The sequence below is a fragment of the Mastacembelus armatus genome, chromosome 11 (assembly GCF_900324485.2).
Source record: "Mastacembelus armatus chromosome 11, fMasArm1.2, whole genome shotgun sequence".
NCBI lineage: Eukaryota > Metazoa > Chordata > Actinopteri > Synbranchiformes > Mastacembelidae > Mastacembelus > Mastacembelus armatus.
In genome coordinates, this window is record NC_046643.1 from 12,862,748 (window position 1) to 12,883,679 (window position 20,932).

The window sequence follows — 20,932 nt, forward strand, 5'->3', positions numbered from 1 at the left end:
CAAAGCTGCCACAAACCAGCTTGGATGATGCTGTAAACTATGTCAGCTTGGGCAGAAAGGGATGAAACATGTGCACGAGTGCACACAATCACACCCATGCTGAACAGGCCACTACCATAGATCTACACACACACATTTTGTTTCATTGCATTTACTGTGTGGTTGTGTGCTTGAGCTGAGGGGAGGTCTGCAGTTTTAATTAAACTATATTGGTGTTTGTTTTCCTAAGTCCCTGCTTTGGTTTTGGTTTATGACCCCTGCTTTGAACTGCATCCCCGCTCCCCCACAATGAAGCTTCCAGACATTGTGGGTCTGTAGTGTCTGTGCCAGGGCATTCCTGTTGTCCTCTGTTTGTCACTTTTGATGAGGATTTTGATTAAATTTTACTTTACATTTAAAACTCTTAAGTCAACAGTGTTGTTCCCTTGTTGGGTTTACTTGATCACAAGTTAAGAGGTTAAAATAAGAATGTTGACTAGTGTTTACTCCGGTGTTGGAGGTGCAGATTTCCTGAAGGATGGATTTGAGTTGCCATTCTTCACAAAGAATAACTATAAACACAGCTGCTCTCAATTCAGAAATGCTGTCACACCTCAGCAGACTTCTGTTTAGACTGCTCTGATTCTAAAAAAACTCAAATAGTCTTGCTTCTGCGTCTAAAGAAGACCAGAGAAGCTGCCTCTGGAAATTGTATGCTGGATGGGAATATAGCTGGTCCTTCAGGGACAAACAAACAACTTCCTAAGTCACCACAGCCACTCCTCAGCAGCATGAGCCTTCAGAGAGGGAAACAAGCTTGAAATACTTCAGTGCCTTATTTCTTTTCTCTGGTTTATGGCGTGAAAATGGAATGAGATCCCGTGACATGTTAGACACTGAATAGACCCAGTGTAGAGTTCGTTTGTTTTTGTTTTTATGTTGTCATAAGAATAAGGGGCATAGTTTTGCTTTGGGCTGTCTTAACTTTAGAGAAGTGAGCCAACAGGGCCAGTGATATATGCTTCTATGGTCACATGGGGTTGGATATAAATGCTGAAATATACCTAACAGGATAGGTGTTCACCAAACTCAGCTCATCAGAAAATACCTGCAGTAATGCAGAAACCATTACAGGTTTAAGGCATGTAACAGTGAAGGGATGGATTTTTCCTTCAGCCAGGAAGGAGACAATGCAGAAAATGGTTGAATCAGAGAATGCAGTGGAAAATTCCCAGGCTGAGTTTAGAACCGAGCCATTGCCAAAATGAGTGAAGAGGGTGAAGATTTGGGGTTAGAGAGAGCGGGGAATATGGATTCTGGGTGGGTGTTAGTGGGTTTTTGAGGGAGGAGCTGCTGGTTTGTGCAGAGACAGCTTGCTGCGAGACTGCTCACTGCAGTCCCTCCTTAATTACAGCTCTGCTGAAGGACAAGGCCAGGCATGCTCTGCCTGTACATCTGTGTAACACTGGAACACTGTTAGACAATAATTCACACATTGCAAATTTTAGGGACACAACTGCAAGTTTGAGCAATGGATTTGTGTCCTCTGAAGAAATCTGTTTTATCTTACCTCATCAAAACATGTAGGTGGGTTTAAAAAAAAAAAAGATTTGATGTACACAGCATGTCAACTGTGATTTTCCCCATTGTGTTTGTTATTTTCAGTCTGTTGTCCATGCACTCACCATCACTATTGGGGAATGGTTCGAGTTTTAAAATATCGAGAAACTGCTCGATATCCATTCACTGCTAATTTTCTCAATGCAACTTACAGTTCAGTCTCCTCGTAGTCACGTTCTGGCATCAGAGGCAAAACACACCTTCCTGGCTTATACACATTGAACCATGAGAAATGCTTGCTGGCTAACACAACATCAACCTGGATTTGGCTCTGCAAAGAGTTATTTTGGGAGACTATAATTACAAAGGAGGGACTCACTTCGCTTCTCGACAGCTTACCCACAGCAAACATGCTCACCACTGGCAAGGTTGGCTTGAGAGACACCCAGCTCACTCCAGGTCATTGATGTAGCTCATTTTAGCTTAAAATATTGTTAATAAGTAATTAAATCAACCCTTTTACTTTGAAATTAAAGTAGTCTATTTAACCTAGAAGCCTGTACTGTGTACTCATGTAGTAGATGAACTCTTCTGTTATTTTTCCTATATGTACAGATTGTGTGTGCTTTTTGTCAATGGAGCCTCATTATCCATTGATTGGAGATACCCAGGCACAGACCATGTATGTCAACACAAACCTGATTCAATAACATGATTACATGCAATGCTGAACAGACGATGATGCCTTAAACATAAAAAGGCATGTTTATGTGACATAACCCATGTAGGTAGATGTTGCTGGGTTTTTTGGTTTTTTTTTTTGGTTTTTTTTTTTTGTGTGTGTGTGTGTTGTGTTTTGTTTTGTTTTGTTTTTCCTTGAAATGGACTGATCCGGTCTGCTGAGAGGGAGTTGAATTTGTTGTTTACTCGTCTGGTATCCCCTTGGGGCCAAACCACACTGATGAAATCTGAGCCCAAAAATGGGGCTGCGTTTTAAAGTTATGCATCGCTTTTCCTGGTGGCAGATAGTATTGAAATGACGATGATGACTGACTTTAACTGTTGCTTTTTTTTTTTTTTGGTTACTTCCATGGGATAGTAGTGACATGTATTACGGTAAGTTTGAATCGTTTGGAGTAGTTAAGCAGTTGTGTGTGTGTGTGTGTGTGTGTGTGTGTGTGTGTGTGTGTGTGTGTGTGTGTGTGTGTGTGTGTGTGTGTGTGTGTGTGTGTGCGCGCGCGCACATTTGACGGCACTTAAAGAAACAATTACAGCCAGCTATAGAGTGCACAGCCATATATAGGTCATGAGGCTAAAACAATGAGACATGCTGTCATGCCCCTCATCGCTCTGGCGATTGTTCAGCCATCACATGCACTTGAGTGCTTTGATTGGCTAAAATAAAGCACAAAGCTTTTTATGATTGGCTATCACTAATCAGCAGAGCTGGCAAAGAGCCTGACAGTAGCCACTGCAATCTGCATTAAAACGTCAATGTTCATCACAAAGAGGATATAAAGTGTGTCTGGAATTGATTAATCTTGGAAGAGCTTGTGCACTTCTCATTTGGTCGTTGGCTGTTTAGTTTTACTTTGTTTGCAATAGAACCAGTCTCCATTAGTCAGCAGCTGAATTATTCAAAACCTCTCTTTGTTCTCCAGCTGCATTTCTTTTTCCCCCTAATACTTTATATCTATGAATTAGGGCCATATGCCAGTAATGTGTCTTACTGAGTCCTCATATAAAAAATTCTTTAGAAAAGAAGGGAGGCAGACTGAGAGTGAGTAATTCTGATTTTCTTATTAAAAGCACCCCCCTACTGCATACCTTATAGTTAGTCAGATCACTGGGCTGGTTTACTCTCTGCTGTTGCACTGGTACGTTGATCATACAAACATCAAACTTTATTAAACTTTCATAAATTAAGTTCAGTGCCTTCCTATTTCTTTATGAGTTGCTGAACTGCCTCGCGGATCTCTAGCAGAAATAGACAGCACACCACACTGTGAGAAGACACTGCACCTTCTCCTTCCCATGCTCCCCTCCCTCTCTCCAAACATGTGGGCCATGAGTTGGTGGTTGAATCAGGCCAAGTCAGCAGTTCAGGATGGGAGAGGAAGGAAAAGAATGGATGGGGGAGGAATGAGCCCTAACTCTTGTCTTCATGTGAATTGTGGCCCAGAGACTCGCTGAAACAATAGACACTGACAGGTCATGTGGAAATATCCCTGAGCGGCGTTGACATGGTGTGAGTGAGTGAGTAGTGCTTTGGCTGCCGACTAAATAGAAGTAAAGCACAAACAGAGTCAGCAGCATAAAGCAGGGGCAGGAAAAACCAAGGATATGTGTCACCACATGAAGGAAGTGTTCTGTTATGCTATGTGGTTGTGTAAGAGAAGTTGTTGGTGTTTTCAGGTGCAGGGGAAGATACGACTGAAGCCTGTTCAAGCTTGCAAAGGATTTACCTGATGACACCTGGGGAATGGGGGTGGGGGGATGGGGCTCACCGAGATGCCTGAAAGGGGTCCTCCTGTCATCGACCAGGTCCAATACAGATCATATGGTCATAGTCTTCTTCAGAGGATTAAGAATACTTATATTTAACCTGACCAGCACCAGAAGTAGACCAGAAGTACATATATTCAGACAAACAATGTGATTTGTTGCAATCTTGACTGCAGGAGCATCTCAATATAGAAGGTGTCTGTTGGCGTGTGAGACTATTTTTCTGCTGGGGTAAGAATGAAAAATTATCTCATTCAGCTTCAGAGATAACATTTTCTCTGGCCTCTTTTAAGCTGAGTTGTAATGTGATGGATTATTTTTCTTGCCCACAGTGTGAATGAGATGATTGTCTAGAGGCAGCTTCATAACAAAGGATCACTTTTCCTGTGGGTGTTTGTTAGAGCTTCTCAGCAAGACGTCTTTTGTGAAGAGTGACAATCACACCCTTTCCCAGTCTCTATTTCTGTTCACTCTTACACCAGCAAACCGGCATTAACTTCAAAATCAGAATTGGTTCACAGGCACCATGATAAGTTTTGCTTGCTTTTAAGTATGTATCTGCTTGGTTGTCTTATATTTCGGCTTGAATGTCACATCCATCACCATTCTTTGGCATGTGTGACTACATTTTTGGGTGGCAGCTTGGTTTGAGGTTAGCGTGAGGTTAAGGTTAGTCTTAGGGAAGGTGTGTGTGTGTGGTGTGTGTGAGACGAGAGAACCAGAGATGCCATAATCCTCCTACTCAGCTTGTCGTCTGTCACCTGCAGCCGATAAGAGATTAGATTAGAAGTGAATCTGGTTCACCTCAATGCTGAAAATTTTAGAAGAACAAAGGTGGAGGGTACAAACTGATAAATCAACTCAGGAGAGCTGAGTCCCAAGACTGGGTTTCTGTTGTTTTTTTGTTTTGGTTTGTTTGTTTGTTTGCCACACATCAATTACATTTTGGAATTTGATTTGCAGGTATTAAATTGATGTGAAGGTCACGCTCTTCTACCTGTCACATACTTCGCCACAGAATGTTCAACTGGGGCAGGGGTGATGATAAAACTTGATTTTGGTAAATTATTCTTTTAGAAAACAGTATTTTTAGGGATTTGTTTTTCATACTGCTGCACTGTAGCACATTGTAATGCAGCCGGTGACGGTGTGATAGTTCTCTTAAGCTTAAAAACCACTTTTAAACAATTAAGTGTATTTGTTGTGAATAATATTGTTCTACAACTATAACATTTAGATGTGTCTTTTTCTGTATTGACTGGCCGCTGTATGTTCAATTGAATTGGATCATACAATAAACAAATGTTTGAGCTCAGCCATCCTCCACAGTAACCACTGTATTCTGCTTACATGTGGTTCTCCCTGCCACTGTGACCATATTTTCTGGCAGCTCACTTAAACCCAGCAGGAATCATTTAAACACAAGTACAACATTGGATGGATTTTTGAACAATGAATCTCCAACAAGCTATAACAAATGAGCCATGTTGTATTTTTCCCACTCATCTGATCCCACATATATAATATTCACACTGGACCCATAAACAGTTCTCTTCATTATGCAAATCCAATTGAAAGACAGTCTTTTCATCCTGCAGCTCATTAAACATTATTTCATAGTCGTAGAGGCTCAAGGCTGCTAAGCTTGTGTTTTGGTTTATGAGGTCAGGAGAGAAATTGAGTTTATACAGCAGTTAGTATGGTTATTAGGCTTAGTATCTCTTTTGAATGGCTCTACTGAAATACACTATTGGTTCTGTGCACTACTAAATGTTTCCTTATTTATTTAGTCTTAAGTCTGTCTTTCCCCACACACAATCATTCACATGGATGCTGTCAGAAACAGAAGGCCAGACAGGTGGCAAGGACTCAAATCCAGATCTGCTGCTGTGACTTGTGTCACCACCACACGGCCAAAATCTATTTCCCCTGATCCTTTCTTAGCCAGAATGCCTGTAAAAGATATTATTTGCCCTATGGTTGCAGGACTTGAATGTGTTTTAATAATTACGCTTGAGTCGTCATCGTTGAAAATCTGTCTACTTTTAATGGCTCAGTCTTCTTAAGACTTGTATGATTTCCATTAACTTTGTATTCCACAGTGGTATTTATTTATGTCAGAGCAGTGAACGCAGCCTGGGTACCTGTGGCCCAGATGGCAGTGGAGACTTTGCATGGCTCAAATCAACAGCATGTGTTTTGTTGGTTAGAAACATGCATATGATCAGCAGACAGGCAGCTGGATTAAAACCAGAAGCAGTAGTTGGTTATATTCGAGAGAAAGGAGGAGGAGGAGGGGAGGAAGGAGGATGGTTTGTGAAACCCCACCAGAACCCCCCCCCCATCCCGAACACTTGATGGAGAGTAGATTGTTCCTTCTGAGGAATGCGAGACCTGTCTACTCAATCGTTCTCCTCTTCCTCCCTCTTTGATGTTTCACCCTGCTCTTCTCTTTTCTCTCTCTCTCTCTCACACACACACACACACACACACACACACACACACAAACACTTAATCACAACAAATAATCTCCTTGTGTATGCACATGTACTCTCCTACTCCTTTCTTCTATAAATACCCCTCTCTTGGTCTTGCACATCTGTTCCCTTTGTGAACTTCATGCAACAACTGCATGTGTATGGATAAAGTGCCCAGTGGGTCTATGCGTTTGTGTGTGGCTGTGCATGTGTGCATTTTATGGGGGTGGGTATTACCTGCAGCAAGTCCTGTGACTTTCTCCCCACCCCACCACATAGGGCCAAGCCAGAAGGGAGCAGACAAGGCAGCTCCATTTAACTTGTCCCAGATGTGCAGCGGCAACTGCGAGTGAAGTGAATGTGGGGAGTGAGGGTGTGGAAGGGTGTGTGTGCAAAGTGCTGCCCACCTCATATATGCAAAAATTTAGAACATCCTGATGTTTTATCAGGAGGAAAGAATCATTGTTTTCCTTATTCTACTGTTTCAACCAATTTCACCTGAGCTTTTTTTTTCTTTTTTTTTTTAAACTCAGTGTCTCTTCTCTTCTTTACAACAGAATTAGCAATACTAAAGTATATAAGTAAATAGTACTATAAGCAAAATGTACAAAAATACAGATACATTGACATGTTAAGTAACTGTAGCTGTCAGGTGAATGTATTAAAGTAAGTACAATATTTCCTTTGTAATGTATTGAATTGTAAGTATAGTAGCATAAAATGAAAATACTCAGGTAGGGTACACACACACCTCAACATTGCGCTCAAGTGCAGTACTTGTATAAATGTGCTTATTTCATTTTCTTTTTAATGCACCTAACATAACACAGCGTGGACAAGACCACAATATGTTCTTACCCAGATTGACAGTGGAGTTGTCCTTTTATCGAACTTCTCCAAATTTCCATCTGAGCCCCGCCTCAACCACCCCTGCAAGAATGTAAAATATGTTTGCATGTTTAAAAAATTTTCTTCTTTATTCTGTCTGGATTCTTTTTCCATGTTAATGTTAGCTGAATGACCTGGCAGCAGTCGGCCCCTAAATACACAGATAGGCTTCCCAGCTGTCTCCAGTGGGAGAGGGAACAGACATCCAAGAATACTGATTATTTTGGTTCATTTCTGATATTTAGATGTGCAAGACCAATTAAAAGAAACATGCATTTTTATATTGACAAAGATGAAAACTTGACCTGGCAATTCAAAGGAAGTGAATTAGAAGAGAAATGCCTTTTTGAGTGTTCACTGTAATTATTTGACACGAGAAAGAAATGTGGAAGCTGATGATTCTTTTCATTTTTCTGTATTTGGATGTGTTAGATGGAATCACTGGAGAGTGACGAAAACCAGCTATTTACGACCCAACGCCATGAGGAGAAGGCCACACAAAGCTCACTGCATTTCATTAAATCATGTCTTTTCTAATGCAAACAGGGCAAAAATGTGGGGCTAAAGGCAAAATGTTTGAGTAGATGCCTAGGCCAACTGTACTCTAATGGACAGGGCTGGTTTGTGTCTCATGGCTCTGCTCTGTCATGTGCTGTTTCATCCCGTTCTACTTTATGCTATATTCCTGGTGGTTTTAAAACTGAGGTGCTTCCAACTGTGTGCGCGCGTGTGTGTGTATGTATGTGTGTCTGTCTGTGGGGCCCAAGAATGAAGCCCACTGCCACAGCATCCAGTGACCTAATGCAAAAGGCAGCAGGGTCTAGGTCTATTCACTATTCTCTCTGTGTGCCTCATCTCGCCCTCTCTCCAGTGATTATGGTCTCTCCTGTCACTAAACACTTTGTCACGCTTGGCTGAAGACCGTCATGGGGGCAGGGTTGTTGGGGTGCAGGAATGTCACTTGCATAGATGGATTGTAGCTGGATATGCAGTAGACAGAGCAACAGGCCAGAGGTTATAGACTATAGTTTCAGTGTAAGTAAGTGAACTGATGAATATGTCACTAGTGTACTGCACATGTCCAAAATGTCAACGTGTCATAAGCTTTGGAAAACATGCTGTCATATAATCTATTGAGTTTTTAAATGATTTCTTAAGCCCAAAAGGAGAACTGTAAAGGAAGGCTTAATACTTTGAGGAATAAATACCTCAATCTGCTGGACTAAGTAACTCTCAGCATAAGAGCAAATACACATGTACAGAATCTAGACTTTCCAGAAATCTTGACCTGTTCCTTTAGGTTGGTCTAAAAACACATCCAAGTCGTCATATTTGGAGATGCATAGTGTCACTGGATGTCGAGTATGCTGATGTGTGCTCTAGATGCTAAGTGTAGCATGCAGCATATAATTAGAATTTCATACATAGTTCATTGCATATCTCAGTAATGTAATGTATTGTACTTTGTATGGTCGGGCTTTAGTCTGAAAGGGCTGTGTGTTCATAAAGTTCATCAGCTGTGCTGCTTTTGTCTGGGTAAAAATATCATTAGCAGGGATTACACTCTGGGGGGGCACCCTAAAGCTGCTACCCGGGTGCTGCCTCTACAGCAAGGCTCACTCACGCATTCTAACAAGACTTCCACTGATGCAGTTATGCTTCAAAACAAGAAATAAACAGTCCTCTGATAAACAAAATACCTTTTGAATGGTGATGAGTAGAGCTAGTGTACTTTTAGTTAGCACTCATAGCTGAATTTATATGGTTCTGTTTTACAGTAGGTTGCTATTAATATTTTCTTACAGCTGCTTTGACAGTGACTCAGCCAATTAGAAATTCTGACTGGAGCTTTTTATAAACACAAATACAGTATGTTTCCCTATTTAGCACAAAGATTTCCTTTCATATCCATTAACATGTTCATGTGCCGTAACATGCAGACAGTACAGACTGTAGGTACAACACAGTATTTAGCACAGCGTGCCAATTTTCACAAAGCCTCATATGAAATATCACACGAAGTATCGCACAGCCCCAAACACCTTCAAACATCATTACCCAGAATGTCTGCATTGTTATTAAGGTGCCCCTGAAGTGAGTTTTTTTTTTTTTTTTTTGCACTGGTTTCCGTCATCTTTTCAGTCTGAGTCAGTGGTGAATGTAAGAAGACCTGCCAGGAACAAGTGTGCAGAGGCCCTAATGGTTGATCATAAAACTCTTTAGATTCCTGTCTTTTTATGGGAAATGGTAGAAAAGCAGTGGGACTTTAAAAGCTCTTTTTTTCATAGCTTCATTTAACTAGGGTTGCACTTCAGTGGAACAAAGACGCTTTTTTCCACTTATCCTTTGCTTTGTAAGCTTAAGAACAGCATGGGGCCTTAAATTGCAACTCAAGAACCAGAAAGAAACCAGTTAGCCAGGTAGCAAGCTTCTAGTCGTCTCCCCCCCCCCCCAACGCATATTCCAGTCTCACGCATAAAATTATATTTCATAACTCATTTCAATAAGGTTGAGTTGCAGTTCCCATTTGTCATCACAGTTAGCCCTTGCTGTAAAGAAGACTAGCAATATTGCAGCAGTGATGGATCACATTACTTAAACAGTCTCCTGGCATGCTTGAAATAGCCACTTGGTGTAGTGCAAAGCAGGCAGTGTCTGTCTTATGACGTTATGCAGGACTTCAACCTGCTCAGAGATATCTCCATCTTCATTTACCCCCACATTACTCAAGTGTCAGGCACTTACACACACACACACACACACACACACACACACACGCACACACACGCACACACACACACACACTGCCACACACATCAAGACAGGAGAATGTAGAAATCACCCAGAAGCCGTCTTTCCACCTCTGACCTTTCACTCCCTGATCTTGCATGAGTCACGTTAGGTGGTTCAGCTTTGGTGTTCCTAATTAAAACACACGTGGAATTTGACTCACAAGAATGCAAAACTTGGCAACATCAACATCCCACTGTCAATTTCTGACCTTCTTTCTTTACTCCCCAAAGTGTTTGAGAACTTTCCTATTACCCGCAGTGATACTCATACTTAACTGGTAAAGTAATTTGAATGTTTTTCCGTCTCTGTCAGCAGTCAGACTCGCTGTTAGCTGGATTTGTAGTGGAATTCCCTGACCTTTAGAACAAACTGCAGTTTAGGGTAAATGCAAACAGCTTGCATGTGCATGTAAACTCTATACACAGTAAATGTTCATAGATTATGCATCACCTAAATTGTCACTTTACATTCCATACCCTGATCATGTTATATTTACTATCAAAAAACATTATGGAAATATTGAGTAACTATTAAATGAAGCACCAATTCTTTCTAACGGGCTTTGGTTGTGAGGAGTTGTATGGCTCGCAGATGCCTGGCAGTGACCTGACAGTCTTTGATCAGCGGGTTCACATTGGCTTACCCATCATGCTTCAGCATAGCAGGGATTAGGTTTGTCAGGAGTTGTTACCATAACCTTTTTGTAATCGGCTGGAACGTGCTCACTTAGCCTGTCCTGGAGTGTGTGCGTGTGTGTACATGTGGGACGGACAGGCAGGGGAACACACTTGGCAGAGCTAAGCTACAGTGCTGTGCAAGTTTTAGGCACTAAAAATTCACAGTGGATGCTTTTAATATACATTGCATAAATAGTTTTACATTTATCAGTAAACGTCATACAAAGTGCAGTAAAGGGAACCAAAGCTAAATCTAATCTGCAGCTCTCCCCTTTGCCCTTAAACCAACAGCAGTTCTCTTTGATTTGACCTGCACACAGTTTCTCCTGGTACTTTGCAGCACCTTGGAGAAGCTGCTGCAGTCCTAGTGTTTCTGTCTCATCATGTGAGCCCAGACTGAATCCACACTGCTGAGATCAGGGCTCTTTCGGGGTCAGACCATCTGCTGCAGGACTCCTGGTTCTTCTTACCCCTGAAAATGTGTGGGTTCTTTCTGGGCTTGTCATCCTGCACAGGATCAATCTGACACCCGATGGTGTTATGTGATAAGAATCAAAAACATCTAAAGTGCCTAAACCTTAATTTTCCTGCACGATCCTGGACTACAACCACATATAGTTGAAATTCAAGTACAGTAGTTCTTATAAAACCACAATTTTAAACATACAAAGTCTGCTAGAATTTCTTCATTATGTATGGTTTTTTCCTAATGTGTAACATAGCAGTGGAAAAATATTTTTCAGTTTGAATGCATTGGTCTTGAATATAGTACCCCAGACAGACAGACTTTTACTGCCACAGTCTGGTTCTGTGTGTTGAAAAATAAGTATATATGTGTATTTTGATTAGTTATCACACTAACTCTTTAAAACACAGTTTTCCCAGAGGACTATGATCAGAGGAATCAGCACAGTGTCTGAAATCCATATTTAAACCCTGCTCACCTAAAATATTGCATTATATGTTTTTTGCCCTAGGATATGTCAAACCCACACCATGTTTTTGTATTTGAGGCTTTCTTTTAACAAATTACACCAACATGGTCTTCTTATGGGATTTTGCCTAACAGATGTGAGACATTATACACACATAACATAATTCTAGATTTACATAGGATTTCTGAGTGAAGGATGGTCTGCCCTACTAAAATACATTGGTGGAGTGGGGTGGGGTGGCACTGGGATCAGACTGAAGTAAAGGTGTGGAGGAGGGTGTTACACCACAAACTTGTAATGAGATGCTGCTGTGATCCCTTCCAATATGGTTCCCATCAGTGAGACTTGCACTTGTGGCAGAAATTCCAACCCTGTAGCGAATGCCTCGTCTGGAATCAATCACATCGGCCTCTGCCACGAAATGTATAGAAAAGTAAGACACTAGATGTTTGAAGGTATTCAGACGCTTTTACACAGAAAAGGTATTGGTCAAAAGCTGATGTTGAAGCAAAAAAAAAATGGTAAAAGGCATTTTCCAGGCTATTTCTTCAGGCATCAGGTATTATGTGGTTTTGGCACAGCAGTCTGGCTTGGATTGCAAACAACATGTCATGCAGTGCCAAGGATATCAATCTACTATTTCACTAACATTTTCTCTTTTTTGCCATATTCCTTATTTTCCTCTGTTTTATGTCCGTGCTAACCTCCCTACATGATACTTTTTCTTCACCTGACAGCAAGAACTTGTAATGGGACATTAAGCACATACCAAATTTCACATAATTTCCCCTGAACTACTCATATTCAATTACTGCTCTAAAGCTGTAGTAAAACATTGCTTAGTCAACATTCTGCTGAGAAGTAGGAAGGGGAGATGGTGGAAGGAAAAAAAAAAAAAATGTTGAGTGATGAGTCAGCAGTGCACAGGGAGTTGTATGGCAGACGTCCACACACACACCTCTGAGGCAGGAGGAATGACCAGCCAGCTGGCTCTTCTTGGAGACTCCATATTTATTTCACTGTTCTCTCCCTCCACTGTGCACTTTGAAGACAGGGCCAAAAGTTAGTGTGCTCACTTAAAGACACACACATAACACCCTCATACACGCATTCATGTTATGAAGCAGGTGTCCCAAACAGTGGGGTAAAGATGACTCATAGTTGTTGCCATCCTGGACTTTGCAGGAGCTGACCCCTCACTTCCTGTCACGTCAGGTTTTGCTGTGTCCAGATTTCCTGTCTTCCTGTGGAGGAAAGACAAAGTTATTTATTTAATCACTGAGCACACATTTCTCTATATCTCTCACTTTTTTTCAAAATCTCAATTACTGGGGTTAGGCTTTTTTTTTTCCTAAGTGTGACACTCTACAGTGTCCCCTTACCTCCACTCTCGCCAAGCCTCAGTTGTCCCCTCACCCCACGCCCCCTCCCTTTATTTTATCTAAGTGCGAGTGCATGAGCATGTTTGGCAGCAGCTGCTTTGTTCTCAAGAAGTCACTCTGTGAGTCCATGTGTGATCTAGACCTCTGTGAAAGTCTTCATTGTTTCATTGCTCTTAAATCTCTGGTTGGAAACACCATGTTTTAACTGAGATTACCACACTGATCTTCCCCCACAGCCCATTCTTTCCACAATGTATTGTATTGTGTTCCTGACTCCACTTTAAAGTTAAGTTAGTGGAGCATGGATCTTACAGTATACTGTAGCCAGAAAATTACCATGAAAGTGCCATCAGTATTTTTATATATTTTAGGGTGTCTTTTTGCATGGTTTCTATGTGTGTGGGTGCATATTGGGAAACTATACAGCTGCTGCTTGGTAGCAAAAGGGTGTGTCCCCTCTGTCAGCACAAGCAGGAATGCACTGCACGCTCATCATTTTACCCAAACAAGCGCGCGCGCGCGCACACACACACACACACACACACACACACACACACACACACACACACACACACACACACACACACACACACACAGTGTTTCAATATTAGCAGTATGTGAATGTAGTTTGATTTAAAGGTTTAGGCAAATCCTGGAGATTATATACAGTTTTTGTATATACAGTTCTTCAACAAAGAAGGAAAATATGTATGGAGAAACATTAGTATTTACAATGATTAAATCTAAAAATGAAATATCGAATATATATATACCTAAATTGTTCTGTTTCTCTGTCTCCCTTTACTTCTTTGCAGAAGAGGTTGACTACGCCAACTTCGGCACCAACACAATAACTCGTAAGAAGAAGGCAGTGGTTGCACTGCGCAACCACGATGTCAACCGCAAACGGCCACACATTCGCATCGGCATGCCCCAGGACTTCCGACCCGTCTCCTCTATTATTGATGTGGACATCCTACCTGAATCTCACCGCCGTGTCCGACTGTATCGTCACGGCTCAGACAAGCCTCTAGGTTTTTACATCCGGGATGGAACTAGTGTACGAGTGACACCACATGGGCTGGAGAAAGTCCCAGGCATCTTCATATCTCGGCTGGTTCCTGGAGGGTTGGCGGAGAGCACTGGGCTGCTGGCAGTTAATGATGAGGTGCTAGAGGTAAATGGCATTGAAGTGACTGGAAAGTCCTTGGATCAGGTTACAGATATGATGATTGCCAACAGCCATAATCTGATCGTGACCGTGAAGCCAGTGAATCAGCGCAACAATGTTGTCCGCAGCAGCAGAATCTCCGGCAGCTCAGGCCAGTCATCTGACAGTAGTGGGTCGACTGGTTACCCAAGTTTGTCGGTGGCCTCTGCAGGAGTGTCCTCGGGTGCACATGGGTACCAAGATGACCTAGAGAGTGATGAAGAGGCAGATATTGTCATCGAGAACAGCCTCAAGAGGCCATCTCAGAGGTCCAATGCATCCCTGGCATCCAGTGCGTCTCGTATGCACCAGCAGACGGCAACAAGTGTTTCAGGACCAGCTGCACCTCCCAGCCCTCCGACACGTCCTTCGTCAGTGATCTCCACTGCCTCCTTTCACTCCCAGCCAAGCCTCAACGGAGGGTCCCACCACCACCACCAACACAGCAGCCTCAGCTACCAGCTCCAGAGAGACCTACACCTTCAGCACAACACCCACCAGCAGTCCCCACACAGTCACCACCAAGCACAGCCTCCTCATCACAGCAGCAACACAGCCCTCCGCCACAGCAACGGCAGCCTGCACAAAATCCTCAGCTCCCTTAAAACGGACCAACGGCACAGTCTTGCACTGCCCAGGGGAGGGGTGGAGGAGGATGGCACCGTCATCACCCTATAATATTCATAAACACACACTCAAACGTAAACAATACCAACTGCTCAGAGACTTCAACTGGAACACCTGGCCGTTTTGTTAAAGGTGTTTTGTTAAATACTAATTTTGTAACTTTGTTTTTACAAGATGATTAATAGGAAGTTGCAGACCTGGAAATAAGGAAATATATTGTATATATTTCTTGTATTTTTAAATTTGTATTTGTTTTACATGAAAAGATTTGTTTGTATCTATGTAATAAGCGTCAGAGCAACTGCTTGTTTTTAGGAGAGTCCACTGTATCCTAGAGTTCTGAATGTGCCTACAGTTGGATATATTTTGTTAGTCACCACTTTTAAGATTCTTTCATTCTTATTACTGGGACCAACTTGGGGTGGCTTGTGGATGTTTTTAAAGAGTAAATCTATATTTCTTATATTCAGATAAATGCTGTGTAGAATATGTTTTTTTAAATAGTTCTTTTATGCATTGATGTTTGTGATCAAATCCTTGTATTGGTTCCAATAAATTATTCTCTCTCAATTTTGCAAACTAGAAATGTAATGTTTTGGGTCGGCATTTCTTGGATGCTATTGTTTAACTTTAAAACCTCTGATCCCTCCTTTTTAGAATTGTATAGCTCTAATTTTTCCATTATTAAATTAATAAGAATATAGATATAATTTTAGAAATAAAACAATTCCAATGTGATAGTTTTTTTTTTTTTTTTTTTTTTTTTTTTTTTTTTGGTTATTACACAAATGATAATGTAATTATTCTAAGAGAGCCTTTTCATTTTACTTTTACCTAACCCTAGTTATGTAAATCTGTACTTTAACAACAAGCTTTGGCAACAAGCCTATTCCTGGTACAGATAGTATTTAGAGAGAGAGAAATTAGTTAAGACACAGAGGTTGTGTTTCATCAGAAAATTTGCCCTTAACACCACAAAGTGAAGAGTAGTATCTGAAAGTTGAATTTCCCTTTTTCAGACACAACCAGTTCTTATAATCCTCTGGCTGTTGGCTAGAGCCGATATGTTTGACCTGGACATGCAGAAGGAATGCAGCTTTGTCCTGGGTTAGAGGCCAGCATACTCCTTTCACCTCTCTGCTAATGAATGTTTGTCTGCTGTGTTTACTCAGCATGTCACACCACTGCTCAAGCACCTAATACATGATTGACACTGAGCTGCTCTACTTTGGTTGTAGCCTGTATCGTCAATCAGCAGACTGGGTTTACAGGGAGGCCCAAAATCCTGCCTGTCAGATAGTTTCTCTTTATCAGTGCCTTAACAGTGACTTTAAATCATGCAGCAACCTGTGCATTATTAGAAAAAGTACATTATCTGCAGAAGACATGCACATGTACCAGGTCTGTATGGTTAGGAATACTTTTATCACTAACGTGAAAGAATCATGTTCCTGTATGTTACAGATGCTCAGCTGGCAGGTCTAGGGCTCAAGTGCAGGCTAATTAACCTTTAAAAAGAGATCATAAAAAATATATAAAATAAGGGAATTCAGAATGAATTGACAGGTAATCATTTTGATGGAAGATGTTTATAAACACCTTTTAACCGGTGTTACAATTCATGTGTGCGTCAAACCTTTGCAGTAATGCAGTAATTCTGGCTGCCATCTGCTGGTCAAGATTACAATGACATGGTATGTCAAGAAATATGCAGTATAGACAGTGACCATCTGTGCCATTGCTTTAGGAAGTTTTTGACAATGCAGATTTACAGTCAGTGCAGTTTATTATGTACACTGAGCTATTACTACAGTCCTGCTTTCATGAAGGTCAGTGTGTTCACTTTTTGTTGAAACTGTTTTGGGGGCTTTAGTTTGTTCTACTGATGAACTGTACTCCATTATTACCAGTGTCTTTTGTTGGTTTACCTTACAAATGCATGCACTGAAGATTTACGGTACAGTGTTAAGTGTAAAGAGTACAAAAGAAAAAGTGTTCAATTCTCACTGTTTTGACCCTGATGAGCCACCATATGATGTGCTATACACGTGATCCAGTCAGTTGACAAGGCAAAACACGGCAGTAGATGAGAAATACGGGCGACATGGAGCCTTATAGGAATGAGAGAGTAGGCCTTCTGTCTCCCCTGGAGGAGTCCAGCGCTGAAATAAGCAGAGACAGTGGCATAGTGTCCCAAAGTGCGAGCAGTTTGTCCATGGTGAGCGAAATCCTCAGCAGCGGTACTGTCTCACAGAGCCCCAGCTTTGGCGCAGCAGCTAACGTTATCCTTCCGAGCCCCAGCTTCAGCGAAGCAGCAGAGCCCGAGACAACAGACCAGCACGTCCCAGACCAGGACGACGAAGTCCTGAGACACACGGCCCTCAACTACTCCTCCTACATCAGGGCAACAGCTGGAGAAGAGGTTTGTGCTTTGGCTTTTACTTACACTTGACTAAACGAGCTACCAAGTCATGTAAATGTGCTGTAGGAAGTAACTAACGTTAGTTACGCTAAGTTAACGTTAACTTAGCCCTCTGTGGCAGCACTTTCTGATTTGGCATTATTTATAAATGTTTTTAAAACCAAATGAATGAGTTTATTAATTGTTGGCTACTTACATATGTTATAGCTATCTAACGCTAGGTACATTTTAAGACAAATTGTTTGGGTTGCCAGGTTGTAGAAACTCCTCCACATCAGTGCGACACTTCTCGGTAGGAAAGCCCGTCTAGGTAACGTTAGTTGACTGACTGCTTACCCCTGAAAAGGGACTATAGGTCATATGCGCCAAAATCTATTTCTAAACTGTTTATTAACATTTCATAACTTAAATTTGTATGCTAACGCTACGCTAAAAGCTAACAACCAAGTTCGTGACCTGATTTAAGTGGTTGCTAAGCGACAGTGAGGTGGTGATATGATTGACAGCACGTAACATTATGGTAATTTCACTCCAGTGTGGATGTATTTTGTGTCAGAGCTTCACTACTTATGATGGTCAACCGACCAGCTCGTTGACAATCCTGACAGGGTATTAACTAAACATGCGTGATAGGGGACAATGAACTAGTTGGGTCTATAGGAAATAAAAGGCCCCTGTGTTTTGACCCTCTGAGACAATTTAAATGCACTTTATTGAATTACTGCTGAATATATTATCTTCAACAAAATTGAAATGCCCAGAGGATGTCACATGAGTTTGAGGTTGCCTCCATTTAGCTTTTTAATGCATAATCCTTAGCTTTAGGTTCCAACATTTACCACCTTTTCTATAATGATTTTGCTTCTAGATCCTGTGCTTGGAGAAAAGCTTGGAGGAAATGCTGACAAGAGTAGATGAGTTTGTTGGAATGCTGGATATGGTAAGCTAGGTGTAAAACAAAAAATAACTAAAAGATTATGAATGCACTGTATCTCATTTCATGGAATTGCATGCATATTTTTTACCTGTTTTGTCTCCAGATCCGTAATGATACGTCCCAGATAGTGAATGAAAGCCTACCTCAAATACAGCAGAAATCTGTTGAAATGAGACAAATATACAGAAGAATTGACAAGTTAGAGGTATGTAATAATTTTATCTTTGCGAGATTGAAGGGTTTATTACTGATTACTACTTATTCAAACTATTAGTTTTTTTGGTTGTGCTTTCGCAGTGTTACTGGATCCAATGATTGGCATCCTGTGACCAAAGCAGACTGCAAACTACACTATATCAGGGATTCTCAAATTATTTATTTGCTTTTCTCCTTCTATTTGGCATTTAAACCTTTATAGATCATATTCAGCAGCTTCTCAGCACACAACAATGAATGAGTTCATGTTTTTACCCTATTAATCCTTTTCTTTTACATTTGTGGATGTCATTTTAGATTTAAATAAATGTAGGGTTGAATATTTTTTTAAAGAATCTTCAATGAATTAGTTTTGAATGAATTACTCTGTGTCCACAGAACTTTGTAAAGATGGTGGGAGCCAATGTCAGCGCCATGGAGGAGCAAGTCACGCAGGAAGAGGGAGAACTAGGAACTCTACCAGGCGCTTTTAAGAAGATCCTCCGCACAATGAGTGCCCCAGTCTTCTTAAATGTGAGTGCTCCTTTATGTACTTTTTTGCTCTGCTAGCATCTGAGTTTTATGTTCTCTCAAATGACATTATTATGAAATGACCACTGAATTATGGCATAAAACTAAGTTCAGACATCCATTACAAATGAACACATTTAAAATCCTACATGGCAATTTTAATTCTGCTCCATGCAGTGCTATTATGCGATAAGGATTCATTTGTGTCTGTTCATTGACAGAAACCGGCCAGCCCAAGAAGACCAGCACCACATCAACATCAAGAGATCCCCAGTGTGTTCCGGACAGATGATTACTTCACATCACAGCCAGAACAGTGACAGGCTGGAGCATTTAATATATACTTTGGTTCTAACCTCAGAGGCCTGTTTGGTAAAACTGTAGAGACAGCTTTTATTGCCATCCATCGCAGGAGGATATATTGGGACAGTGGCCTCAACAAAGCAATAGTTGCCTTCCTGAACAAGTCACCAGACGTCCAATAAGTGAAGACATTTTGCATTTTTGCATGTCATTTTCCTGGCAGCAACAAGCACTGAACTGTAGCAAAATGGTTTTTTAAGTGCCTAAATTGGTCTTATTTCTGTCAGTCCTGTTTTCACTAATTGTCTAAAACACTAAAAGTCAGGAAGACAAAAGTAATCCCACTGTAAAGAAGGTACATTAGGACAAACTATAAAGATAACAATACAAGTATACAAATATAGACATCAAAAGATCTTCAGATGTATTAAATGAATACACACCCCGGCTTTTTGTAAATTACATTCCTGTTAATAGTGTTTGTAAAGACTTTCACACTGTTGTAAATTATTCTGTATTTTTAATGTCTCATCACTCTCCCCAAGCAATATTGATGTCATCCAGTTAAGTACTTAATGTCTTCCATTTAAAAATATCAACTTGCAACACCTTATTACTAGGCTGACATTACTAGATATCGGTGATAGTTGCCTCAGTGATATGAGGCTTTATTTTTGATGACACCTTTTCAAAAAAAGCACATGTCCAGTTGTGTTAGTTTCACAAGATTTGTTGAATCAACGTTTGGGCAAGTGATGAAGCTGGGATTCAGGTTTGTGTCAGTAACAAGGAAACTTGGATCTTGTCCTTGGGAGACAACTATACCTTATAGATGTGTTATATGGCCTTTAACTTTCCTACAATGGTTACAGCTTTTATTTAGTATTTCATCTAATTTTTGCCAAACATAGTTAGAAATAAAATTTCATTTATATGCAAGTTTTCATTTTATGTTTTTTTAAAGTAATCATTAAAGATTTATTTGAGACAAATTCTTTGTTGTATATCTCCTTATAGAGTGTCATAGGGATGATGTATTTTTGTAGGCCAACTTGGAAGTTTGCATCACCCTGGTTCATTAAATGCCGCGTGCGTCACTGCTGTCCATTACAGCAATGCATCACTGCGGCTGCTACATTGGTCAGGCAATGTTGTTCCAACATCATATATATTATTCCCACCAATGTTAATTTTGGCAGCTGGAAATCCTGTCCACAGTGTTAAATGGGAGAAGCTATACTGATACTGATACAAGTGTAACTTGCAATTTTCTGAATTGCGTTGGGATTGCTGTAGCTAAACTGCGTTGCTGGCTGCGAAACAGCTGAAGCTGGTTTGAATTGCTTCACACAGTTGAAATAACCGAGAACTACAAACTGCAGTGATATATTTTTGATTTGGCATTTCTTTAATTAGAACACTCAAAAGTTGAGAGTGGCTTGGCTGCAGACATGATGGTGGATTATGACCAGGTCTCTGGCACTGCCAACCTTGGCTGGAAGTTTTCAACT

General features: G+C 40.9%; 2 protein-coding genes across 2 annotated transcripts in view; both read left to right on the forward strand.

Moving 5' to 3' along the window:
• Positions 1-15,573, forward strand: part of pard6gb (par-6 family cell polarity regulator gamma b) — a 28,328-nt gene extending 12,755 nt beyond the window's left edge. The window contains exon 3 of the mRNA XM_026299444.1: positions 14,012-15,573. Coding sequence (XP_026155229.1) covers positions 14,012-15,084 — 1,073 coding nt within the window. The 3' untranslated portion in view covers positions 15,085-15,573. The remainder of the gene's footprint in view (positions 1-14,011) is intronic.
• A 1,499-nt stretch (positions 15,574-17,072) lies between these two features.
• Positions 17,073-20,413, forward strand: bloc1s4 (biogenesis of lysosomal organelles complex-1, subunit 4, cappuccino). Its single transcript, XM_026299540.2, has 5 exons — positions 17,073-17,455; positions 18,324-18,395; positions 18,496-18,597; positions 18,987-19,121; positions 19,340-20,413. The coding sequence occupies exons 1-5, from the start codon at positions 17,120-17,122 to the stop codon at positions 19,436-19,438; spliced, it is 744 nt and encodes a 247-aa protein (XP_026155325.1). The 5' UTR covers positions 17,073-17,119; the 3' UTR covers positions 19,439-20,413.
• The last annotated feature ends 519 nt before the right edge of the window (positions 20,414-20,932 follow it).

Coding starts and splice junctions, on each gene's coding strand:
- bloc1s4 (XM_026299540.2), top strand. CDS start 17,120: ATGAGAAATACGGGCGACATGGAGCCTTATAGGAATGAGAGAGTAGGC. Junction 18,396..18,495: donor TTGTTGGAATGCTGGATATG/GTAAGCTAGGTG, acceptor TTTTGTCTCCAG/ATCCGTAATGATACGTCCCA. Junction 18,598..18,986: donor GAAGAATTGACAAGTTAGAG/GTATGTAATAAT, acceptor CTGTGTCCACAG/AACTTTGTAAAGATGGTGGG.